This window comes from Lonchura striata, chromosome 4 (assembly GCF_046129695.1).
Source record: "Lonchura striata isolate bLonStr1 chromosome 4, bLonStr1.mat, whole genome shotgun sequence".
Lineage (NCBI taxonomy): Eukaryota > Metazoa > Chordata > Aves > Passeriformes > Estrildidae > Lonchura > Lonchura striata.
The window spans coordinates 72969101-72996123 of NC_134606.1; the positions used below are offsets into that span (position 1 = coordinate 72969101).

Genomic DNA, 27023 nt, shown 5'->3' on the forward strand with positions numbered 1-27023 from the left:
TCTGTCAAAGGTTGAAGTCGGTAGTCTTTTCCAACCTAAGTGTTTCTGGGGTCTGTGTTCTTCCACACAGCTGGCTCCCACCAGGCACTCCGCATTTAAGAGGAACCTCCAAATCCCTGTTTTACAACAACTTTCATACAATTTCACTAAAAATGACAAACATTAAGATGCCCATATCAGTTTGATCATAGTTCTTTAATGAAACCCTTTGAATATGTCATCATGCCCTGATTCAGCCCTCAGGCCCCCTACCCCAATTTTCATCCCCAAAGTGTACTCGGGATATTAATACTGTTGCCTCCCTTAGGGCAGGCCAAGTCCTGCAGTAACCAAAGTTAAATATAAGTTAAATGTGTTAAATATTTAAATTGTGGCTTCCTCACTGAAGAAATGGGCTTTTTCCATTTTACATTTAGAACTGTTGAAAATAAACATTAATCACAGAAACACAAGTTGTGAAGATCAGTAATGGCTTTATGCACTGGTACACTGTGGATGTTTTGGAACTGGTGTTTCAAACCAACAATGCCTCTTCTGGTTATATTTTATAGAAAAGAAAAGAGACTCGTGTTATTTGACTACTTAGATAGTTTTTCTTATTTGGCTGATGTTGTAGAGCCCTGGTCAGATCTGCAGCTCCTCTGAAATCACACATTACTTTTTAAATAAATCCTTAACTGGCACTCATCATGGAGTCTGCACAGTTCCCCCCAAATCCTTGTGTTGCTGAAATCCCACCAAAACATCCTGATACATGCCTCTGTATGTTCTTAATAAAAGGACTGCCTTGGTTGTAAGAGCCCCACTGTTAAATTAAATTATTTCCAAGTCAGCTGGAAATAACTGACACAGACTCCTCACCTTCCAATTCAGAAGATTAATCATCAGGTACAAGGTCTATATATATTATTATATATATTAGATATGTATATATTATTATTTTTTTCTTTATAAATAACTCAGCAGATGACAGTTTGATGTGATCCAGGAGGAATAAACTGAATACTCTAGCGACCTACCTCCAACTTCCTGGTGTGACTGCACAGAAATCCCAAACCACACCAGCATGAGATGTGTGGTGGCAGATCAGTGACAACAATACTTTTGTCCTCTTATAATTTTTTTTTTTTTTGCATTAAAATGAATGCAAGTGCTTTGATTTTTACTAGTTTTTATTGGGGTGCAAGCACAGATTAAATCTTTGTTATTTGTTACAATTACATATACCATATATATTATTGAGCATTTATTTCTTGTATTATTTGTTGTCATCACAAGAGGCAGAAAAGAGAACTGCAAGTGAATATAGGTAATCTCAGCCCTACAATGGTGTAGAAGGGTGGCTGCAGAGCTGGGTTTTACCCTTGGAGCTGTTTGCTTCCCTCTCTGCCCCTTCCCAGGCTGGTGTGAGGTGGGGAATGGCCTCGAGTGAACGCTTGTGCCGCGGAGCTCGGGCTGCGGTTACTCTCCGCCACCTTGTATCACAAATCTGCCTTTGATGCTGGGTGCATTCGCACCTCATTGCAAGCGTCCATTCAGGTTGCTAGACTTGGAAAGGCTCCAGCTTCTTGCCAATGAAGGCAGCCGTGGTATTTTATCTCTGTGTGTCCTACTCCCAGGGTCAGATGGAGCGCAGTGAGCAGCGCCGCTTGTGTTGGCACAGGCAGGGCAGCCTGTCGGAGACTGTTCCATTTCTTTTATGGAGGTGACCTCTGTTCTGCTCAAAGAGTGGCGCCTCCTCATTCGGCACTGCAGAGCAAGTCCTTTTCCTCCATTTCACAGCAGCTCGGTTACCCCCTCTCCCTGCCACCCTCGCTTGAGCCTTTTGTGCTGGAGCCCTTCCAAAGAAGGGCAGTGGAGCTGGGGACGGATCCAGAGAGGAAATCATGAGGAGCGGCTGAGGGAGCAGCCAGGTAGAGGTCGGGCTCTGCTCCCAGGTCACAGGCAATAGGACAAGAAGAAACAAGCCTCAAGTTGTGCCAGGGGAGGTTGAGGTTGGAAATGAAGAATTTATTTTCAGAAAGGGTTGTCAAGCACTGGGATTGCTCAGGGAAGGGGTGGAGTTACCATCCCTGGAGGTGTTCAAGAGACAACTGGACAGGGCACTCAGTGCTCTGGTCTGGTTGACAAGCTGGAGATTGATCACAGGTTGGACTCAAGGGTCCCAGAGGTGTTTCCCAACCTAAAATGACTCTGAGATTCTGCAAGTGCAACAGCGAGCAAAGCACTTCTTCAGAGAAACTCAGTTTTAGACCCATGGGGCTTATAAGATTTGATTTTGTTGTGGGCAAAAGCTGTTAACTGAAGTCTGCTCCTAATCTTGGGATGGTTTGAATACCATGGGAAGGTGTGCCACTTCTCCAGCACTTTGTATTTTAGAAACCCAAACTAAAACATTCTTGTAAATACTATGATAATCACCAAGACATAATGAAGGAGTAAAGAATCCATATTTTTTAATTAGCTTTTTTTTGTGTCCCGGTTTCCAGAAGGGTGTATGACCTATAGCTGTTTCCTGTACACAGGGCTCTTAGGGAATGGATTGCACATCACTGAAAAGTCAGTGTAGACTGTAAATAGGGCAGTAATAACTAAAAAACACATTTCCTTCCCTGGTGAGTCTGTGAAGTTGGTTAACTTTGGCCACTTGGGTTATTGGTAGCATAAAGCTGCAGGAAATCATGGAATCATAGAACCACAAACTGGTTTGGATTGAAATGGATGTTAAAGATCACCCAGTTCAGCTTCCTGCCATGGGCAAGGACACCCTTCATTATCCCAGGTTGCTCAAAGCCCTGTCCAACCTGGCCTTGGACACTTCCAAGCACAGGGCAGCCACAGGTTCTCTGGGCAACAGGTGCCAGGGCCTCACCACCCTCCTAAACATGGAGAAAAATGACAATCCTTTGTTATCTCTTTCATCTGTGATTTCTGCTTCTGTATTTATTCTATTTCCTCCAGGTTATTGATCATTCCACTGAGCACTCCGTAGGTGTAGTGGGAAAGCTTGGGGTCTGGATTCAGTGAATACTTTCAGGAACTGTCTCCTTGTGTGCCAGAGTCCTTAAAAAGTTCTACAGGACAAACAATGTGTTGAAACCTCTGCTGTGGTTTAATTAGCCTCAAAGATCTGCTTTCAGTTTCATTTACAGCTGCTGGAAGCATTGTCATTGTCAAGGTCAGGAAGCAAGGGAACAAGGGAGCATGACTTTTGTTTGCAATTAATACAGGGACTGAAAAAAGTTCATAACTTCTTGAATTTTTAACCTGAACTCAGGACTGCTACAACTTCCACAAGGCTAACAAGTTGATCATCCAAATAAACTTTAATCCAAACCCCAAGCCTGCCATTCTCATTGCTGAATGCTTTGGTTGTCTTTGATATGTACAGTTTTGTCATCTTCGCAGCTTCTATATGTGCTGGAATGTTTTTATTTGTATCATTCAGGGAACTGTGAACCCCAGATTGTATCGTCTCAACACACATACCAAAGGGACTTGCTCACTAGACCTCCTTGGTGCCTAGCATGGAAGATCCATGTGAAATGGGAGGTAAGATAAACTACAATTAGATCACCATGACTTACTTTAAACAGGAGTAACAGAACTGAAGTTGTTCAGCAGGTATGCAATGACTGCTGTCCAAGGCAAAGGGAGAAAGAAGAAAAAGAACACAAACGTTTGAACATTCAGAGAAGTGCAGTTGTCCATGATACACATTTTAAGCCCTGTCTAAACCACTCATTTTTAATCCCAGTAAGTTGCATATGGAAAAGAATTATATGAAACAGATTTTATGTAGCCATATCATTTGCTTTAAATTACATTTTTTAACTATCTGTATTTCTTCAATACAGCGAGTTTCCTGTGAGTATCTCAGGTGGTGTGGCCTTGTGAGTAAAGAAAATAAAAACAGTCCAGACAGATGGAGAATTTAAGAGAAGAAGCACTAGCCCAGGAGAAGTGTCTAGAGTTACAGCAGAAGGTAAATTTACATTACTGTTCACACTCAGATGCCTCCAGTCTGAAAGTCCCTTTGGGATCAACTTCTGCCTCTTTGGTGCAGCAAGTCAGGTGATTTTGCCTTGGCTGTCCTTACCCGTGATCAATTCATTGGAAACACACAGACATCCCGCTCAAGTGCCTTGTGAATCATTTGTGTCCTCTCAGATACTGACGGTGCATTTCTATGAGTGACACTTACAACATCATGCCAGCTTTGACCACTTCCTCACAGGGAGAACTGTGAAAGGAAAAACAAGTCCAGAAAGCAAAACCTTTCAACAAGTGATTCAATTAATAAATCTGCTAGTGCTCCGTTAAAAAACATCTGTTCTATAATATATTTAGTACTTTGGGAGTCTTAGTTAAGAAATGGCTTAAGTACTTGAAATCCTAAAATGCGTTAGCACTCTGTGATCCTTACATTTTAACATGCATAAATTATTCCAAAGGTGTGTTTCAGGCTCCTAATTTGCTTGATAAGCTTTCAAAATTATTATCCTTTGTGAGTATAAACCTGAAAAACACCATGGCAAATAGAGGCAAAGGGCATCTGGACAAGATTCTGGATGCTTTCTCATTCTCTTCAAGTGTCATCACAGGTAAGATAAAACAAAGGCAGCACAAATCATAAGATGAAGTGCATTTTTTTGTGTATTTCATGTATAAGGGATCTGTAACTCAAAACTCTAAATGAGACCTCTCAAGCCAAAGCCGCATCACCTATATTTGAATATTAAAGTTTACTTGTCAAATTAATGTTTTGCTGGTTGTTTTTTTCTCCTTTTTTAACTGCTGACATTTAAGGCAGCATCAGTTGTAGGCTGCACAGAAGTCAGCTAGAAGGATCAACATTTCTTACACTTTGTGTTTTACCTGGGTCAGCCAATCCATAATGATAATTTCTATAGTAACCACTTTTTTAAGCAAACAATTGATTAGTTCTGAAATTAGTCCCTAAAATGGCTTCTCCTGGAGCAGCTTGGAAGATCTCTATGCAAGCAGCCTTCTGCTGGCATGCAGAGCAAGGCTCAGGCTGCGTTTTCTCTCCTCATATAGAGTGTGCCTTGAAAATATTTATCCTCTGGGGGTAGTTTTATCTCGGGATAAGAAGGGGAGTGGGAATCTCTGTGTAAAACTTTGTAAGACCTTGGATTCAGTGAAGGCAGTGTAAGAAATGCCTTTGATATCTCAGAAAGGCACTTAAAGTGAAAAAAGATATTTTACAGTTCAAAGAAGAACTAGAAAAACTGTCTACAAGTTTTTGATGGTCTAAAATTCCCTAACCCCCAAGGTCCTTTGGAGCCTCTGTTTTCAAACAGAACCTGCCCTCACACTTGCTCCCTGTGTGCTGTTTCACTTATCAGCTACATATTGTGGGTTCCTGCTCTGCTTTAGGGGCCCTTGGGACAGGGTTTTTTTAAAAACAGAGCTCAGTGTTCCTGTTATTTCAGTTGCACACAGCAGGTGGAGCTAAAAGCCGGCAACACACCTGCAGCTAAAACTACTCTGATTTTAATTCTTTCCAATGCTTTGGAAATTAAATTTTACTAAAGCATTTGATTCTTAAATATGTATGTCCTGAAATTTTTTTTAGTGGACAAGTAAATATTAAGTGATTATTTTGTGTGTCATTTATTTCCAGCTAAACAAGTATTTCTATCTGTGTGCGGCATTTACAATGCCATTGACTTTATTGCTAGCTAGTTACAAAGTTAGGAGCTACCATGAATAGCTCTGTGTTCCTCAATTAGTGACCTTTTCAATAAAGAGAAAAAGTGCTGGTGGGGTGAATTTTCTTTTTGTCACTTATTATCCTCTTACTTTCTTCTTTATGACTCTGATTTCATTTATGCTTTTTAAAATATCTCAAATGTCAAACTTAGAACTGTCTGGTGAGTGAGCCTATGAATGTCTTGAAAGGTAAATCTGGATCTTTTATTCTCATTCATGAATTTTGATGCACAGCCTCAACTCTGTTTCTCAGGAGTGCAATTTTCAATTATAGACAATATAATAATTTCCAATACTTAACTTTCCAGAACTCAGTTTGAATACAAATTACCAGGCTTACCTTCAGACATTACTACAGTTTCCATGTACACCAAAGCTCTTAAATGCTGCTTAATTTTAGTGAGTGTTAAACTTGGATTCAGCAAAGCACTTTACATGTAGCATTTATGTACCCTAATTCCAAATCCTGCGCATCTCTTTGTTAGATACTGACTGTAACAAGCCAGAAAAGCAGTCCAGATTTTTGGAGTGCTTTATCAACATTACATCTTATCTTAAGGAACTTCTCACATTCTGTATTTCTGATGCATTTCTTTAATTTAAAAAGACTCCCTTAGAATAAGGCAAATATTCTTCAAGAAAAGTGCCTCCATAAGCACTACACAAATAATATGCAATAAGAGCACCAAATAAATCACACATCATTACTAATCAACAAGCCGAGTTTTCTCTCCATTATTAATCCAACCCCAGTGAGGGCTCATCTCTTTTTTTAGACACATCATTGTGGCAATTCCCTATGATTGTCACTTTCTTTGCCCACAGGAACACAAAATTCTTCACAGTTTTGAGGTCTAGGGCCTTTTTGTGCAAATAGTTTTGCTAACAGTAGATGGCATATTTCTTCTGCCTGAGAGCTTGGAAAATGCTTCATCGGGCTAGTTCTTATGGAATGCTGATACCCGTTTATTCAGGACACACCACAGCTTCCCCTCTCAGAACTCTCATTTAGGAAAAGGTTAGGCTTGAACATCATTCTTAGAGTCATCTCGATACTACCTGAGCTAGACCTGCTTTTGCAGGTACATGTCCCACTCATCCACTAACCAATCTAAAAACATTGCTGTGATTTGATGTGAAATAACTTCCTTAAAATATTGTAGGGAGGGTTGAAAATCTGCGTGGAAAGATCCAAGATAACCTCCCTTTTATCGAGCTCGCTTTCCAGAAAAATCAGACAACATTTGGCACTGACTTTGACATTACCAGAATTAGGCCAACCGAATATATTTCAAAATCCAACACAGAGGACCTGGTAACCTTAGTGAGTTGCCAAAAAGCTCCTTAAGCAATATCAGTGCCCAAGAGACAGGAGTCTCTGTCTAAAGTGCAGTCATATACTAAAAGCAGGAAGGGAAAATCTGATTTTCCTTTCAGAAGGGGAAGCAGATAGGTTGCCTAGCTGATAACAAATAATCAAATGGAATAATCTTCCTTTTCTTTGAACACTAACTAACTAACATATTTCACAGAAGTTCCTTGGCAAGCCTAGTTCCAATTTCAATTTCTCCACACAATAATTTTGAATTCCGATGTTATGTTGTTCTGGATTGAATTTTATGACCAGTTTGAGTGTGAAGTTTTCTTCTTGTGGGTGGACAGGCAAAATAACCTAAGCCCATGTCAGTGGAGTTTCTGTTTTGTGATAGTGGGAATGACATGGAACATTCTATAGCCATGAGTCTCTGATGACACACATTCCAAGGTCCTGGGGGAACAGCTGATGTGGTGTCCAAGCCACTCTCCATCATCTTGGAACAGTCACAGCCATCAGGTGAAGTCCCCAGTGACTGGGAAAAGGGAAATTTTTTATAAGAGGGGTAGAAAGCAAGACCCATGGAACTATAGACCGGTGAGCCTTACCTCTGTGCCAGGGAGGATCTTGGAGCAGATCTTAATGGGAGCAATATTGAGGCACATGCAAGACAGAGGAGTGATCCAGGACAGCTCCTCTAAGGGCATATTGTGCCTGACCAAACTGGTCCCTTCATGATCATCAAATCCAACCAATAACCCAGCATTGGCAAGTGCACCAATAAAGCATGTAAATTAACTGAATCCAAAATGTTTCAGTGGAAATATCAGAGTACTGATAAACTTTCATAAGATCCATAGTTATATTTCCATATTGGCTCTGACAAACCTGCAAGGAGGTCAGGCTCTGTACTTGAAAGATTTCTGTCAACTGATACAAGAACATTTGTATTCTGGGATGTCAAAGGATCCATCCTAAAACTCCTCCTTGCTGACAGCAAAGAGGCTGCAGTGCCTATCAGTACAGCAGGACCTCAGAAGCCATAAGACCTGTGTTCATATCAGACTCTCAGCAATTAAAGGCTTCCTGGGCTCACCAGGAACAGTGTCCTCAGTCTTGACTTAGCACTAAGCTATCCTCTCTGTCAGCAGGAACTGGGAAAAATTGCCCAGCTTCCAATCTCCCAGTTCAGGGAGCCAGAAATCTGCCTAGATCTGCACTGACTTTAAGGGAAGCCTTCAGCTTCTTTGCTCTGGGAATAGCTCCAGTGCCTTGACATCCACGCTGTTTTCCAGAGTCAAGGAGCAAAGTCAGAAACCCAAGTTCACACTAAAGTGAAGGTACCAGAGAAGGGTACTACTACATTAATTGTTATCATTGAATTTCCTGAGTTATTTTTGAGACCTGTGGATATATGCCTGGCTGGCAATATTGAAGCACTGTTGATATAAGCAAAAAAGGCCTTTGGCAGAAAGCAAATGTCAAGGACTGTCAGCATGGGGTTAGAGAGCACCACAGAGGAATGCCCTTGGGAATGTAGCCTCTGCCTAATTGATCCAAAAGACAACACCAGAAGCTTCATGTGCAAAGAGTTTGTTAATATTTCTTTTCATGGCTTGAGAAGGAATCTCAGTTTAGTGGTCAAATTAAAAAAAAACCCAAACCCAACATGACAGCTATCTGGGCTTTGCACAGCCACAGATCTACCTGATAGATCTCTTTAGTTCCTCTGTTGTATGTACCAATCTTTTGGTAACTTATTTAAGAGAACCACATGAACCATACAGCTCTTTGCTAAGTTCAATCACAATTTTTGGTCTCTGACAAAAGTTTCTTGGGAATGTACTGAGGAATCTTTCTTCTAAAATCAGGTCATCCTGAAGGTCCTCAAATTCAGAGAGACTGAATTTCAAACCCCAATTATTCACCTCTTCAAAAATCAGAGTTTATAAGCACTACTCTAAAGAAAAAGAAACAAATAAACCAAGCAACATTTCCTCAGTTTTGTATTATTTCTAGTCACTTCCTTAACTCTGGGAATCCCAGGTTTCCAATACTACATGTCATAGTGCAAGAAACCCAGGTAAAGGAGAACAAGGGAAGGAAAACAGCAACCTGAAGAAAGGCCATCTTTTGTTGCTGCTGCTGCTGCAAATCCAGTTCTCTTCTAAGAGATTATTACATCCTAGTAATCTCACTGGCAATCTGATTTACATTGAAGGAAGTACTGAATCTGGAACTACAAGCCAGAGCTCACCTAATAAATGTGGTCTGTTTGAATGCTGCTTGAAAAAACAATTGATTTTGACAATAGAAAAGTACAGGTACTTGCATTTGACTAACTGAATTTTGTTTCACAGGCTACAGCAGAAATGTGGAAATATTTCACCTTGCCTTTGGATTTCACTTGTGGGGAAAGGATACTTCACATTTCATTTGTGGAGCCTCAGAATTCATAATTGCAGCATAATATGCAGAAGTGGACTATCCTTTTATGTCAGCAAGTAAATGGCAGTGCCAACATTTAAAATGTCTTGTACTGCCTGCTCCAGTAACAAGGACCTAAAAATGGCTCTGCAAACTTTTCTTCTCCTGCAGAGGTGCCACCTCAGGCCCTGACACTGAGCTAAAGAAATTCCAAAGACAGTAGGGGATATTCCAGGTGGGAAATGCTATTCTTGCTCCAGGACTTCATTTAAAATTACTATCTTTTCATTTTTCAAAGTTCTGAGAGCTTTATCTTAAGAAATCATTTGCTCAGGAATAAAGGAAAGGCTGAGAAAAGAATCACTCCCTTTATCTCCTTAACACTTGAGCATTTACAGCTTGTCTCAAAGAGATGAATTAGGATCTTCCCAAGAAAGAAACCAACAAAAAAACCCCAAGGGCCTAACAGAAAAACAGCACAAGAGAACAATTACAGCAGTAACACAGATTCTGTTTCTATGGAGATGGACATGAAGGAGAAAATATTTACCAGCCTGGCAGTTTTTAGGCCAGGATGGGAAACCCCTAAGTTTACAATAAAACTACATGAAAAATAAAAAATAAGGCAAGTAAGAGTGTCAGCACTGCCAGGTGATGCAGTGACATTGTGGGGGGCAGCTGCAGAATGGCAAAAAATTTCCACAAGTCCTACAGCCCCTCTAGACATACAGGATTTTTTTTCAACTCTTAAAAAAGTGTTTCAAGTTGAGAGCAAACCCAGTGGCTCCCAGAATCATTAGCTCATTTTACACATGCTTATTTCTGATTTTAGCAAATACACCTGCTTATAGTTACAAAAAAGTCTGTAGCCATATTTTTTTCAAAAACAGAAGATTATGGATCAACAGCCTAAAGAAATTCAAAGCAAAAGGATGCTCTATACATTTCCTGATGTTCCTCAAAAGTTTTCATTATTTCTTTTATTGCTAAAGCTGAAGCACATCAAACTTAGGGAAGAAATATTAACAATCTCTTGCCAAACAGAAGTTTTCAGCTTTGGCTCTTGACTGTACCATATTAAATGGCTCTTCTCTGCTGACAAAGGCCATCAGGTAGCATAGCAGAGCAGCACAGAGATTGGAAACTGAGTGCCAAAAAGTTTCTAGGGCACAAGTGAATGCACTGGATTCCAAAGCTCTCTGGGACTTATGTAAGAGGAAGAAAAAAAGATCTCCACCAATAGTCCTATCATGAGCCAAACCAATCACAGCACCGCAACAATTTCAGTTCCAGAGACAATTATCAAAGGCAATTATCAATAATTATCTTACTATTATAAGAAACAATGAAGAAAAAAATATTCCTGAGAAGGACTTCTGAATACAGCAATGCTGCACCTCGAGTATTTCTTTCCCCCGTCTATTTTGTATTTAGATACAACAGTTAGATAGGCCCATACCAAGATATAACTGATTTTTGTTGAGGGACCTTAGAAATGGACAATAGATGAAGCCAATACTCGGTTATCTTGTAGATTACCTACTTGAACTGGCAGAGCAAAATGTCATAGGGACATAGAAAGTAGAGACAAGTTCTGAGAAGTCTCAGAATTGATAACCTCATAAAGCACTGAAGGCTGTATATTTGGATATATTCAGGCAATTGAATGTTTAATAGGCAAAGCAAAACTCTTCTTGTTCCTGCTGCCAAAGAATGATTTTGGCAAATGGTCATTAATAAGGAAAAGGGTGGACTTGTGAGACAAAGGGGTAGGGATGCTACAATGGCCCAGGAATCAGGTGCACAGATCAGCAAGAACAGTCATTCTTGTCGATTCAAAAATCCTTATTTGAATGATCAGGAACTCAACAGCACTAGCACAGCTGAGTATCAGAACTCACTGATGATATGCCCATGAGATACACCTGACATGGAATGCTATTAGCTACACCTAAGCAGGTCTCTGCCTGCTCTGCCACAGTGATCTCCTGTCTTTGTTTTGTATTGATGAGTCCATCTCTGTTCAAACAAAAGGCATATATCTGAGATGTTTGACTCGTTCTGCACAGGAGCCAGACATCAGTGATAAGAATGGCAAACATCCTGCACCAGAGCAGGAAAACAAAGCAATGTCTGATACCTGTGTCCATGTGTCCAGAGCTAGACATTTATTTAGAAATATACTAATCATTACAGTCACTGAAAAAATAGCTACTCACTGCAGATACTGGCACAGGAATGTCTTGTCTCTAGGTTTGGTGTGTGCACCAGGGTCCAATCCCACAAACAGAACTAGAGGTCTTGAAAAAAAGCAAGAAACAGCAGTAAATAAAATGGAGGGCCACAAAAGTAAAGGGTTTCTTGATGTCCTTTGGGCTGTGAGAGATTATTTTGAGAAGTACTTACTTCCCAAAAGGGCTCTGACAGCTGTTCTTACAATCACATTTGTTTCTCAAGAGCCTTAGTCCATATTAGTACATCTCGGTCCACTTTGTTTCTACTCTTCCACTTTGCACAGGTTAGTATGATGAAATATTTAAAAAGTATTCATCCTTTTTATTTCCAAGTCAATTACTCTTGGAATTATTGTCCTTTGGTCCCCCACACCTGGAATAAAACTAGTTATCATATGTAACTTTAGGTATAAATGAGTGTGAAAATGGATTATCCTAAAATGCTATTTATAAATCCCTTTTTCTAACACCAGGACAACTTTGTTGGAGTGAACTCAAAGCAGTATGAAAGTACTGAGCAACAAGAAACTCAGTATACTATTTAATATTGTTAAACAAACATAAGCATTGGAGTTCAGCTCTCAGCAGTTATGGGAACCATTGGCATGAAGCACAGGACAGACAACAGAAGATATCTAGAAATAAACATGGACCCTGTATTCCAAACTTACATATTAACTCCAGGGAACCAGGAGTGTTCTTGCTAACACTGCACAATGCTGCAAGGGAAAATTCCAGAGAGCTTTCAGGATGCAACTCTGCAATTGTGGTGCTGAATTTCAGCTTTGCTCTCCCAGCCCTTAGCTGTAGTTTTCTGGAGACTTCTTTGGTACAGCCTGACAGCATCTCAAGAGCTGTACTAAGACATCATTCATCAATACCACAGTTTTTTACTGCCTTTTAGATATCCACAAAATACCTAAATGTGTGTTTTTGTCCACTGAATGCTCTCTTAAGATTTGAAAGGAGATGACTCTTCTCTCACAGAGGGATATGGTCAGTAAAATAATTACATGCTGAATTAACAAGTTCTTTCCCTATCTTTTGTTAGTCTAAACCAGCCCAGAGCTGAAAGGCCCAGAGTGTTCATCAGTTGCCAGAATTCTCCAGAAATGTGGGATTCTGCTACAACCACCTGAAAGCAATCACAATGTCTAACATTATGACATTTCTAATGCTGCTCTTCTGCCAACCTGGCTTTCCTGCACCATCCTTCATGTAAGAGTTATCCAAATAACCTTTTAACTCCCAAAATAGAGCCTTGTTCATTTAAATCACTAACAGAATGCTGCTTTTCACCTACAAAAGTATCAGGTGCAGACTTAGGAAAATGCAGAATTTTTTTGGAAGAACAGCAGACTGTAGAAATCTCATTGTATGAAACTATTCTGTGAACTCATCTCAGTTTTATGTGGTTATTCCTGGAGAAAAGAACAGCCTTTCTGCAACACAAGATGTATTGCCTAGGCATTTTCCTGAATGAAAACTGCCTGCAAATATTTTGAGCTTAGATATGTAATTTGCTTTATTTCAAATGTCTTTAAAAGCTCACACTCAGAAACAAAAGGAAGGATTATGCATGTACTTACTAAGTCAAATTTCCAGAAAACCATTCATGGAATTGTTCTTACTATCCCCACTAGGATTAATTCAGAGTTATGGCAGAACTGCCCACCTGAGGAAGAAAAACAGAGTGAACAAAGGGAACCTTAAAGACCAAGGAAGAATTTGGAGATTACATGCTCGGCTCTACCACGTGGGTACTCACAAAGCAGAGTTGCAAGGCAGCACACAACCTCCAGTTGTGTGGGTTGATATTCACACACTGGGGACATAAATTAAATAAAATAAATCGTAGTCTGGGAAGCTACATCACTTTGTACTCAGTAAAGATACAACCTTGTACTCGTTTGGGAATTTTTGAAGCATCTCACTGGGTGTCCTAGAAAAGTAATTTTGATTTATTTCATGTCCTGTGGATCTGTGCAAACTGCACATTTTTCCTGTGTCTGATCTTCTAAGTTACTGACTAATCAATGGGAAATTTTCCAGAGATGAGAGCAATGTTTAATTAAAAGATTATTCTTGGGAGGATGTCAGTACAAATTAGAAATTGCTAGAATTCTGAAAATTAGAGCTCTTGCATATGTTTACCCATGTGTTTGGCTGTTTTCTGGATATCAGTGAACAGCAATACCCAGGGAAAACCAGAGCAGGACCTAACAAATTCAGGTGCTCAAATCAGCCATAACTGTCTAGATTAGCAAGCTCATCTCAACAAAGTGATTTAAAATTAAAATTCTCTAATTTCAAGTGGACCGAGTCCTCTCTGGGTGCACTGTTGCTATACAATACAAACATGCTTTGCTTTTGAACAAATAGTAGCAAAAAAAAAAAGTCTATAGGATTAGTCCTGATGACCTTTTTGTCTGATGCCTTGAACCCCTTGTTTGTCATTTGATAAGGAAATTTACGCAAAACTTTATCTTTTTTTGGGTGCTGGGAGGTTCAACCTCTTCAGGACGAAAAGGCCCATAGTAACAACACAGAATAAATAACTAATATCAAATTAATTTTTTGTCAAGGTGAAGTTTCGTAATCTTCTTCAGGCCAAATGGCAAGCCACAAATGCCAGCTCAAGGGTTAATATTTTACAAGCACAGGTAGTGAAAGGTATATAAGCAAATGCTCTTCCTTCAATCGTCCTAGCATTTTTGAGCAACTTTGCTCACATCATAATCTGAAACCATGAAGTGGCTAACATTAATTTCATTAATTCTTCTCCTGAGCTCTGCCAGATCCAGGAATCTGCAAAGAACTGCACGAGATGCAGGTAAGAAAGGATTAATTAGTTCTCTTGGAAGTCTTTGTTCTATCAATTTAATGTCTTGAATATGGTTTCACAAACAATTTGTGGGATCCTGATCTATATTGAAAAGAAAAATATGATTGACTAGAAAAGAAAAAAAATTAAGAGACAGTGGGGAGATGGGTAGGACACTTAGGACAACTGAACTGGGTGAGTAAGTGTGGTGCCATCCCTTGGCAACATCTGTGTGGTGCATGAACAGATGTCAATGAGTCAGGATCTGTTCAAGCATGGAAAAAGGAGCTGCACTCCTTTTGCTTTCGGAAGTTCTGTCTTTTGACAAGTTAATAACTTAGCATTCAGAGGAAGAAGGTTTGCTCTAATCAAACTGCAACTGCACTGTTTTATTTGCAGCATCTGGGGGTGGTGGTTACCCAAAGGACACCTCTGCTAACCCTAAATATTAAGCCCCAACAGTAATTTTGAATATCTGAATTAATTAGCTGCTTACAGAGGTAAATATTCTATTAGGACCATAAAAATCACAGGCTTGGGTTCCCTCAGAAAGAGAAGCAAACCTAAGAGTTAGGTACCTGTAGACCAATGAACAAGACAAAGTTCAGTTTCTTAAGTTTTTAAATATAAAAGTCGGGTGAATGCTGAACACTTGTGAAAATCTTGCCCATGGTGCCCAGAATATATTTCTCAGGGTCCAGCACAGCCAGTGTGACAGTGAGCATCACTGCTCCCTTTGTTTTTCTTCCTAGACCACAAGAGTCCGATTGCCCACCGCTTCAATGACCTGAAGGAAGAGACATTTAAGGCAGTGTAAGTGAACGTTCAGCTTCCATCTTCTGATTTGTTTTTTTGTCTCTCTTCATATTGCACCAAAAAGGGAGAGTAAGACACACTGTATGAGCTCACAGGGGGTGTGTATGTCTCACTGAAACACCGACTTAGCCTTTTACTGGTACTGCAAAATGCAAAACCTAGAAATATTTTAAGACCTGCAAACATCACAATGACTTTCTTGCTCTCTGGGAAAAGAGCTCCTTGCAAACCTTGTGAAAAAAACTTCTGCTCCTTCTCTAAAAATAAAATAGGCATGAGGAATACAGGTTTGATATGCCTAGAATGAAGAGAAATTATACTGCATTGGCAATATTGCCAGAAAAAAAACCACAAACAAACCACTAACCTCAAAAAACAAGGCTGTGACAGGCTTTCTGAGACAATTTAGTGATCTTCATTGGAAACTAGTTTTGGAAAAGACAGAGGGCCCTAACAGACACCTAAGTGCTGACAGAAGGCAGTCTGAAGATCATAATTCGTAACAGTGGCCAAATCCAGCTTAGGTCATGGCATTTATGATCACAGTCTTTTCTGGTTTGTTCATAATTTAATATTCAAGACTTCTTTTAATGGGAAGGTAAAAAGGTTATTGGGAGGGTTAAAAAACATGTTAAGAAAGGAGAGAGCAAGACAGATGTGGGATCTGGCACTATGCTCTGCAAGGTATTCTGATTAACCTTTGTGCACGTCATTTGAACAAACCAGTTCAATTCAGAGGCACCTTGAAAATACTGCCTGACGTTTCTCAGTCTCATATTCCAAACTGTGCCTTGTGTTTCAGGACCATGATCACATTTGCCCAGTACCTCCAGAGATGCTCCTACGAAGGACTGTCTAAGCTGGTGAAGGATGTTGTTGATTTGGCACATAAGTGCGTGGCCAACGAGGACGCTCCCGAGTGCTCAAAACCACTGGTAGGCAGCAAACCCTTCACTGCTGTATTTCTCCTCTCTCTGTGGAGCTGCCACCATCACCCTCCTTGAGGACTTACCTGAACCTTTCCGGTGTGGCTGTTGTCACAGGCCAGTGCTCAGATCTTAGTGCTTAAACAAAGAATTTGGTTTTGTCAGGTTTTAAACCTCTGCCTTTAAGAAGTGCCTAATGATCCATGGATCCCTATGTTGGATACCAAATACCACACTTTGGCACATTGCCTGAAAATAAATGGTAGCACTAAGTACAAAACCCTAGCTGTGAAGTACAGGCCTAATTCTAGGTATTAAAGTGACCCAAGTGTGTGATTTTCACACTGGGATGACTTGAAAAGGTGTGTGTGCTAATTTAAGGCATTTAGTTTATGAGAGTTTAAAAAAATTCCTCTAAAATGAGGTAACAAAAGAAGTTTCCAGGTATTTAGGATTGCTGGACATCTAACACTTTGAGCTAGACATAAGTTCTCCCTCAAGGTTTTAATCAAATCCTGCTTCAATTCATCTGAAAATTCAGTTTAGTCAGATTATAAGTAAAAGGAGATCACTGTCTTGCATAGAGTATTTTAAATTATAATTAACTTCTTTCAGTAAAGCACTGAAACCGTTTTGATATTGGACTACATAAAATAAAATTTTATGAAATTAATGAAAAACAGTAGACTAATTTGATTTATGGTCTAAATATTCTTCAGTAAAAATGTATTTATTATTCAGCCTGGCTTTTCTTTTGCAGATAAACTGCCAATACATTGCACTGTCTATGTATAAGCACTAGTTCTGACCCTCACATCTCCCTTTACAGCCCACCGTTTTCCTGGATGAAATCTGCCAAGTGGAAAAGCTCCGCGACTCATACGGTGACATGGCTGACTGCTGTGGTAAAGCTGATCCCGAAAGAAACCAGTGCTTCCTGTCTTTCAAAGTTCAGCAACCAGACTTCATTGCACCCTACCAGAGACCAGCTGCTGACGTGATCTGCAATGAGTACAAGGACCATCGGGTGCAGCTCCTGGGAAAGTAAGGAAAATGGCCACTGGTGCTTTCTTACCCTGATCACATTTTATCATTTCATGCAAGATCAGGTTTTTGCATTCCCAACAGGGGTTAAGGATCACATTTTATACAACTTGCATGACCTTTCTTCCCCAAACCTGCTGAAAAATTATGGTGTTTCCAATATTGATTTAATAACTTATTTGCTCCAGCTTCCCACTACTCTTGGTGTAATTGGCAAAAATGAGGAAAGATAAGAGTGAAAAGAATAAAAATTGGCAAAAAAATGTTGGTGAAAGGGCCGTAGATGAATTTTTCATACTAAAAACCAGAACTTTCAAATATTTGACAACACATTTTAAAAAAGCAGATGGCCATCAAACCAGATGGCTGACAACATCAGGAGTTCACCCTTCCCTGACAGTTACTGAGTCCTGCCTTGGGAAGGGTGGGATTTAGCAGAGCATTTCCAATCAGCAAGCATTATGTCTAAATGTCATAATGTCTAAAGCATTATGTCTAAAAGCAGATTGCTAAACTAGATTTCTAAATTTCTAAACTAGAAAAAAAGTTAGAGAAGTTGCAAGAGGTTTAAGGCCATTTGCTGTTGTCACTGGAACATGGAACTAATGCTTCCCTTTTCCTTCTAGTTTTGTCTATACTGTTGCAAGAAGAAACCCCTTCCTGCACGCCCCAGCAATCCTGGGTCTGGCTGCTGAGTATGAAAATGCACTTAAAACCTGCTGCCCAGAGAGTGATGTTGGTGCTTGCTTGGATGAAAAGGTACAGCAGCTTTGTCTCTGTGGATAAACACTAAGCAACTGAGTGAGAAACAGGCAGAATTTTCCTGTTCATGCAAAGCTTTGCATGAAGAACTTGGAGAGACAGGTCAGGATTAATCCTATCCATTGGATGTAAACAGTTTAATGTGACAATGTGTGTCCTGTTACCACAGGCAGCTGTCATCAAGGAAAGAGCCAAGAAGATAAATGTGCACCAGCAGCATGGATGTAGAATCCTCCACAAGTATGGTGAGAGGACTTTCCAAGCAAGGTAAGTTGCCATCACTTTTTTTGATAAAATGTTGGCTTGCCAGCCTGTGAGAGAGACCTAGGAAAAGCTCAGCTGTGAAAATTGCAGAGCAATTAAACTATCTCTGGAACCAGTCCAGAAGATGGAGAATTAAATGTTGGAATGTCCCTCAGAACCAGAGATCACAGGGTACTCTTAATCCACACTTTTGCCAAAGCTGTACCCCATTCCAGTGCCTACAGGTTTCAGTGATGGACACATCACTTCTCAGCAGAGTAAGCTGCTAGTTCGAACCTTAAACCAACCAAAAAGTCAGATTTGGCAGAATCCCAGTTGTTAAAACATTTGCTTGTAAGATATAGAAAAGCTTTTACAATTTAATAACTGGATCAGCTGTTGGGGCACAGAGAGGTGCTTTGATTCTGTGGCCAGTCTGATACATTAACATTGACTGGGATTATCTTACAGACATAGTCAGCTTTCATTTAAAGGTATAATCAGGACTACATCTATCTGTGCCAAGCAATTTAGAGCACTGACCAGTTGCTCAACAGTGATGGGGAATACTACGTGTGATTCTTACAGTTCAGGCAGAACAGAAGAACCACAGACTTGCTCCTTGCTGGCTTTACTTGTGCAGATGTTGATGCCCCTTTTTTCCTTTAGCCACCAGAAATTGGATGAGAAGAATGAGTATTTTCTTGAAACAATCCTAACCTACCTTATCATGTGTTAGTGACTTGCAAGGTTTCTGTTCCCTACAGTGCTTTAAAACAAGTGTCTTTTTCTCCTTTTCTATGCAGTAAACTTGTTCGTATGAGCCAGAAGTACCCCAAGGCTCCATTTGCAGAACTTGTTAAGATGGTCCACGAAGTGACAGATGTCCACAAAGAGTGCTGTGATGGGGACATGGTGGAATGTGTAGATGACTGGGTGAGCTCACTGCTTTAAAACAACGTTGACATATTTGAAAAATGTTTAGAAATATAGTAATTTGTGCAGCTACACATTCACAGTCCAGGGAACTTACACTTGTACTCAGCACTGCTGAAAGGTTCCTCAAGCACTGAAAAGCTCAGGACCAGCACAGCTGACTCTTACTGGAAGCAGGTTTTGGCCCAGCTTTGGATCTAGCCCTGCCTAATCATAGGGACAAGAAGCCCTATGACTTAAACTTTATCCAGTGTGTTTGGCCAAAATCAGAATATTTAACAGGGAGGTTGTTTGATGGTATGTATTCACTTCAACTCAATCATAAATATAGGGGGAAAAAAAAGCAGAGGCAAAAAGGCTGCAGTTTTTTCTCCAGTCCTGTCAAGAGTACTGCCACTAATCCAGCCTTCCTGAGTGCCAATGAATACCAGAGAACAGATTAACAAACCTCTGCAATAGTGAGATGATTTCATTATTGTCTGGCTGACTCAAACTTGGACACTTGTTGACCCAGCTCGTTCGAGCGCTCTGGGGTTATACCACATGTTGTCCTCTATCAGAGCTGGGCATCTTGTCAGGACTTACAAGATGCATCAGGCATCCTTGTGACAGAGCACTCAGTGATGTGCCCTGGCTTTCCAGAGTTTGGGTTTCAGAGTGTCTAGGATCACAGAGGGAACTACTCACCCTGCACATGCCCCAGTTATTTCTCTTCGTGTGAAGACAGCATTTTTTTACCAAAGTGCTAAGTAAATAAGTGACCTGAGTGAAAAGAGTCTGAAGCAGAGAGAACAGATTAATTATCTGTCTTTCGATTATTTCATAGCTTGTGTAATTTTATGTATTAATTTTACAGTCAGAGCTGGTGGCCTCTCTGTGTGCTAAACAAGCCGTTTTCTCAAGTAAACTCAAGCCCTGCTGCGAGCTGCCAGCTGTGGAACAGACCAAGTGCATCATGGAGGCAGAGTTTGACGACAAACCTGACAATCTTCCTTCACTAGTTGAAAAATACATTCAGGATAAGGAAGTGTGTAAAAGCTATGAGCCAAACCACGATGCATTCCTGTCAGAGTAAGTAGCGCCAACAGCATTCCAAGCTCTTTGTCCACCTGAGGAAATGTCCTTGTTATTACTGCACTGTGCTGATGAAAGAAGTACGTTATTCAGGAGCTGTGTCTGATCCTGTGCTTTTCAGGTTTGTTTACGAATATTCACGAAGACACCCTGAGTTCTCCACACAGCTGATCATGAGGATTGCTAAGGGATACGAAGCACTCCTGGATAAGTGCTGCAAGACAGACAACCCTGCTGAGTGCTATGGAAATGCTGTAGGTGCAAAGCTTTGTTTGCAGACAACTAGAATGCTTGGTTGATACCTGTCACGAAAGAATTGTGTTGAAAAGCTCCTACAGCAGAGCAGCCAGAAAGCTTCTGGAGAGGCTAATTCCAGGGGAGGTTAATGTCCTGGTGGGAGACGAAGCAGTCCATGGCCCATGGCAAGGATACAGGCTTATCTCAGATCACAGAGTAATTTAATTTGTCACATCACATTATTTCAGAGTAGTCTCACCCAACTGTCTGATGCTCCTGTATCTCAATTGTGATTCTGCTTGTCCTGAGGCTGACAATTCACAGCTCAGTTATTCTCTGAGCTCCACTCATACACTGAGTATGGCTGCTCATGGATCGTGCTGGGAGTGTGCATGACCAGCACAGAGACACCTCAGCTTAGGTCTGATCCACAACTCAGTCACACAAAAGACACAGAATAAGTTGAGTTCCTGAAAGCTTTGGCCATGAGATGTTCCCCTTATGGTTGATAACAATTTGAAATATTTACTTGATTTAAACAAATAAACATAAATCCCCACTGCTTAGAAAATAAGTCCAACAGGTAATTAATTTAAATTAAATTTGTAAAATGTGGCTGCCTTTTTCAAGGTAATTTCTGTTAGAACTTAAGCCCCACTAGGGAATCAAATCCTGCCTACACCCTCTTGGCTACACGGAAGTGATCAACCTTGCAATATGAGTATTCTGTAGTTAAGGTTTCTGAAGTGGTCAGAAGTCACATTTGTATGACTGCTACCAGCAAGTCCTGCTCTAATATTTCCAATAAATCTGTACTTGTTTTCAGCAAGAGGAACTGAACAAGCACATCAAAGAAACCGAGGATGTTGTGAAGACCAACTGTGAGCTGTTCAATACCCACGGCGAGGCAGACTTCCTTAAAGGGTGAGTGATTCCTGATAAATATTCTGGAGTGTAATGAATTATACTGGCTGCTTTGGGCAGATTGATTTGTTCTTCACTTCCATTTTCCCTTCAGTGGGCTAACGTGCTTGTATTGGAAGAATGCTCTACTAACAGTCATTTTGATTTGACTTTGTCAGAATTCTGGTCCGCTACACTAAGAAAATGCCTCAGGTATCAACTGACACCTTGCTTGAAATTGGGAAGAAAATGACAGCTGTTGGCAAGAAATGCTGCAACCTTCCTGAGAAGCAACGCATGTCTTGTTCTGAGTACTATGTGAGTACATGGAGTTATCCTTTTCCCTTCTCTTGGGATATTTTTCCTGTTTGCAAAAATACTGAATTCTGATGAGATAACACACACACTGATTTTTCATAAACACCACACTAAGCATCCACCTAACAGAATTCCAAGTCTGTTCATTTTCTAATGGATGTGAGAGTCTAAATAGCTATCTGATAGTATCTTGTGAGAATTTTAGCTAAACTGGGCTTCCCCTCAGGAAGCAAAAGTGACTTCATAGAATCGGGTATCATAGAACCATAGAATGGCCTGGGTTGGAGGGAACCTTAAAGATCATCCAGTTCCAACATCCTGCCATGAACAGGGACACCTTCCACTGGACCAGGCTGCCCAGAGCTCCAGGTTTGAGACTGTGGCAGGTTGCATTTGGGAAAGCGAAATCGCATTCTAAAACCCTCAAACCTACTGATTGTAGCCCAATGCCCAGACTGTTTGCAGATGAAGAAACACCTTAGTCTAGGAATACCAATATATTCTAAATTTTAAACATGTACCATATCCCAGCAGGTTTACATTCCAGCTATGCTATTGATACAAGCATCACCTAGTTGCTGTGTTTTTTGGAAGATGTAACTAACCTTCACCCTTTCCTTTTCAGCTGACCGTCATCATTGAAGACATGTGCAAGAGACAGGAGAGCACCCCTATCAATGACCAGGTTTCACAGTGCTGCAATGAACTCTACTCTGAAAGGAGACCATGTTTCACTGCCATGGGCATAGATACCAAATACGTGCCTCCACCATTTGACCCCATGATGTTCAATTTTGATGAGAAAATGTGCAATGCTCCTCCGGCTGAGCGCGAAGCAGGGCAGCTGAAGTAAGCTCCAAGAAATACCTTGCAGGGAAGCTTTTGAAGTGTAGCACTTTGGGGAGGGCAGAAGGAAGCTACAGCCTCTTTTGTAACCTGACTGGGGCTCCCCTAGTGACAGAGAAAACCAGATAGAACTATGTGTGTGCACTGACCTGGTCAGCATACAACATCAAGTAGTTTGGAAGAGGCAAAAGAGATTTTTTTCTTCACTTAAAATCACTCTTTTAACTGACCAGTTTCATCAAGGCCCACTGCCAGTGCAAATCTTGAGATGTACTTAATTAAGATGACATACAGATCATCTCCCTAAGTTTTTACCCAGCTGTAACTGAGCTAATACAAAAGAAACAGATGGTTCTGTTAGACTGGGAGTTTGGAGTCACCAGCAGGCACAGGGCTCATCTAGGCATGACAAAAAACCCCTCAAATGAGCTGTGCCTGGGGGGAATAGTGCCTTGTAAAGCAGGACTCTGACTAGAGCAGGCAAGATTAATTGTTTCTTGTGGCTCTGTTTTCAGATTGCTCGTCAACCTCATCAAGCGCAAGCCCCAGATGACAGAAGAACAACTAAAGACAATTGCTGGGGGCTTCACTGCCATGATGGAAAAGTGCTGCAAGCAGTCAGATATTGAGGGGTGTCTTGGGGAAGAGGTACTTTCTATCTCCTTTTAAAAACAAACAAACAAACACAAATTACACACACACACACAAAAAAAGCCACCCAAACAAAAACAAACCAAAAAACCCCCCAAACCACATATACAGAAACCTGGAAACTGAGCACTAGGAAGTTTTTCAGCAAAGTGCTGTGGTCACCTGTCCATGTGCCCTTACAATAAATGGCCAGAGCTTACTGTGTATCTTGGCTGCACAGATTATAGTCACTGAGCAATTTCACCTGGAAAAGTTGTCTGGAGGCAATTTTGTCAAACCACCTGCTCAAAGCACATCTCCATCCTAGATTAGATGAAGTTCTGTCAAGCCTTGTCAGAAGAGCCAAACACCTACAAGCCACAGTTGACAAATATCCATGTGTAGAATTGAACTTTATCTCTAGCGTACATAAACTTGCTTTTGTGCTACAGATCCTTACAAAACTCTGTGATTACCAGCAAAAAGTGCATCTGGATCAATTCTCAGAACTGCCCAGCAAATACAGATATACTGGGAGTTTGGCTGATCAGGTCACAGAAAAGGTTTATCTGGAGCCACATGGCATTGCCAGGAAGTACAAATGACAATTTGCAGTAGCAACCTCATTATATGTAGGGCACAGAACTATTACTAGTATCTTAAACTGCCTATTAATTGAATTATTTTTCTATTTATATCCAAAGTGTTACATAGTTAAATATATTGGGAAGACTTAGGAAAGAATGATTTTGTCTCTAATCAGTTCCAAAAGTTTCTTTCCTCCTTTGGCAAAGTTGGAAGACACACATCAAGGGGCTCACGGGTTCTAGGGTCAGGAAGTACCATCAGAATTATCCTTTGAACCATAACTGATGTACTAGTTTAAATTTCTAACAGCTCCTTCTCAAGCACAACTTACTTTTCTTTTTGGTTTCTCTCTGACAACTGTTTGTGTTCCTTTTCCTAGGGTGCTGCCCTAATAGTCCAGAGTAGAGCTACATTAGGAATTGGTGTTTAACCTGAGGTAGGTAGCAGCAGTAATGCACAAATACCTTTGTCTGTCAGTCTGTCTGCCCCTTCCTGCCCAACTTTCCATTTACTTAACTTCTTTATCCCCAAAAAGCATCCAGCTTCCCTTTAACCACCACCTGTGCTTTCCCTAATTGCTTTACCATATGCCACTGCACAGGGCTCAAATAACTGAAGTACCACCAGTATGCTGCCATGTTATAAAATACTCCCTTTTGTCTCTCCAATCCAGGTTGCCAGTGAGAAAAACATGAAGAAAAAACTTGCTGTGTAACTTTTCCCACCCCTTACCCTTTTTCATTTGGTATTGAATGATTATTTCATCAACCCTCTGTGTTTTGTCACACCATGTGCTTTTCAATTCCTTCATTTAAAAAAAAAAAAAAAAGTAAATAAAGGCTTTATAAAACCACACCTGTCCCTGTCTGCTGGTGACCACCGCAAGGCAAAGCTCAGCAGTGCTGCCTACACCAAATGGCCATTCTAAAGAGAATATATGGGCAGAGAGTCTGTATTTGTTCGTTCGTATACGTATCTGTATATGTTAGTTTTTTTCATGTTTATTCTCTTGGAAATTTTTTACGAAAGAATATGAGAACTTGGAGAGACTTTAATACCCTGATTCAATTGCATGCTGATTTTCGACTTCAGCCATTATAATTACATATTAAGAGAAGGTACAAAAGTACTGTTTGATCTAAAGAAGACAATTAGCAAAGAGCTCTTGTGAAAAAAAAAAACAAACAGATAATTTTTACACCAGTCACAAATCAAGCATCTCTTCATTTGCTAAGAGTTGCAAATGGCCATGCTTTGAGATAGATCTCATATCTTAACTCGATTTTTAAAAAGTGTTTTAAATTTTCTCCTGAAAAGCTCTCCACCTCAATCATGCCCTTCACTACAGGAAACTCCTCGGAGAGACATTTCCTGGTCCTATGCCAACAAAACCTTTCGCTACGGCACATTTCAATTCACCGGCCCGGGCAGGCTCCGGCCCCGGCCAAGCTCCCGGTCCCGCCGCGCTCACCTGCTCCGCGCCGCCGCTCTCTGCGCGCAGACCGCGAGGCTGACAGCGAACCGACCCCGCCGCGGCCGCTGCTTTTGTGGCGCCGGCAGCGAACCGGCACAGCCCGCCCGACCCCAGAGCAGCCCCGGCCCGACCCCAGAGCAGCCCCGGCCCGCGCCGCCCCTCGAAACACCTGCGCGGACTCCCGCCTTCACCGCTGGAGGCTCCGTGCGGGAATCCGAGCCCGGCGCTGCCCCGGAGAGGCGGGGATGGCGCTCCCGCCGCTCTCCGTCCCGAAGGCGGCCGGGGTGTAACGGGAGGCGGCAGCCGCTCTCCCCAGCAGCGGCTGGGCCAGGCCCGCTCGCTGCGTGCGGCCGGACTCGGCTCGGTTCGGCTAACCCGGAGCCGCTCGGTGCCCTCGGCCGCAGTCGTCTCCGCTCCGCGCGGCTCGGCTGCCGGAGGGCGGCGCGACCGGGCGCTAAACGCCTCCCGTTAACCGCGCCCAGCTCGGAGCTCTCACACGAAACCAGGCCCCGTCCAGAATTGCCCTCCGTGGGCTTGCAGCCCAGCACCAACAGACGGGTCTCACACACCATAGCACCCCTGGGACGCTCATTTCTGCAGCGTGTTTCATTACACAGGAACACGAACATTGGTCGACACTTACCTCGTCTTTTTCTTTATTCTTTCCTGCAAGCAGTTCAATGGAGCCAGAGGCCTGCTGCAGCACAGAGCGACTGAGCCACCTTTGCACAGACCTCCTCTCCTCTGCCCCCAGCACAGCAATGCCTCTGTGCAGGCTGCAGGAGCAGATCAGCAGAGGCCAACATGCCCGGCAAAGTCCAAGTGCTCCTTCTTGGAGCAGCTCTTGCTGCCCCTGCGATGCTCCAGGAAAGGCTTTGGCAGAGCTGCCGTGCTCCGCACTTGCCCTGACAGGCTCGTGTTTCTTCTCTTTGCTGAGGGGACCTGAGCCACTGAGGGGACTTGGTCCTGATCGTGCAAACAATGACCCATGCTATCCTAGAGAGACAACTCCTCATGTGTGCTCCAGCCAGAGCACACCCACCCCATACTGGCTTTTGCCAGGGCACAGTGGCCAGGTCACACAACAGCCAAATTTGTGTCCTTGTTGCCTTGGGACAAAGGCACACGTTGTGACCACACATTGCCCAGAGCAGCACTTGTGTAGCTGCACTGTGGGGCTTGCTGTGAGGGCTGCAGGGCAATATGGGCCTTCTGTGGGCAGGGAACTCCAGGTCCTCGGTGCCCCGTTGTACCAGTTCTGGTTTAGTCAGAGGATGTCACCTCTCGGGACATTCAGGGACTCCAGTTAGGGACAGGCATACAATGAAGGCAGCCAGAGGAACGGTGTCGGCATCTGCAAGAGCTGCTCTAAGCTTTAATTCCTACACACAGACACTGCACTTCCCACTGTTCCCACCCTTCCGAGGGAACAGCAAGTGCTGCAGCACCATTACCAAGACGTCTCCTTTTAGCTCAGGCCCAGGGAACACAAGGCAGAGCACAAACCAAAGGGACAATGGCTTCCTAATCTGCTTTTCTTCCCCTTGCAAGAAGCCAAGCTTTGACCAGACATCAATGGCTTTCCCAGGGATTACCAGTCAGCCTATCTTCTTCTACCATGTCCAATAAATGACCATTCCAAGCTGGATTTCTCCACATGACATGCAAAACCCCAGCAATCCCTGTACTG

At 41.8% G+C, this 27023-nt stretch overlaps 1 protein-coding gene and 1 long non-coding RNA gene across 7 annotated transcripts; one reads left to right on the forward strand and one right to left on the reverse strand.

The window, feature by feature from the left end:
- Window positions 1-1154: 1154 nt before the first annotated feature.
- Window positions 1155-25730, reverse strand: LOC110470137 (uncharacterized). Of its 6 annotated transcripts, XR_002465361.2 has the most exons (5): window positions 13481-13716; window positions 13302-13387; window positions 11698-11778; window positions 4100-4243; window positions 1155-3638 (listed from the first exon to the last, which is right to left on the reverse strand). It is a non-coding gene; the product is annotated as an uncharacterized LOC110470137 (long non-coding RNA). The 6 variants fall into 6 exon arrangements; XR_013339911.1 differs by lacking the exons at window positions 1155-3638; window positions 13481-13716 and adding an exon at window positions 25709-25730 and having other exon boundaries at window positions 3732-4243; XR_002465363.3 differs by lacking the exons at window positions 1155-3638; window positions 13481-13716 and adding an exon at window positions 25503-25689 and having other exon boundaries at window positions 3732-4243.
- ALB (albumin) lies at window positions 14397-24712 on the forward strand. The gene is made up of 15 exons (XM_021529545.2): window positions 14397-14545; window positions 15289-15349; window positions 16155-16287; window positions 17108-17322; window positions 17949-18081; window positions 18254-18351; window positions 19134-19263; window positions 20120-20334; window positions 20459-20591; window positions 21401-21498; window positions 21657-21795; window positions 22421-22644; window positions 23157-23289; window positions 24239-24295; window positions 24533-24712. The coding sequence occupies exons 1-14, from the start codon at window positions 14461-14463 to the stop codon at window positions 24287-24289; spliced, it is 1848 nt and encodes a 615-aa protein (XP_021385220.2). The 5' UTR covers window positions 14397-14460; the 3' UTR covers window positions 24290-24295; window positions 24533-24712.
- Window positions 25731-27023: the final 1293 nt, after the last annotated feature.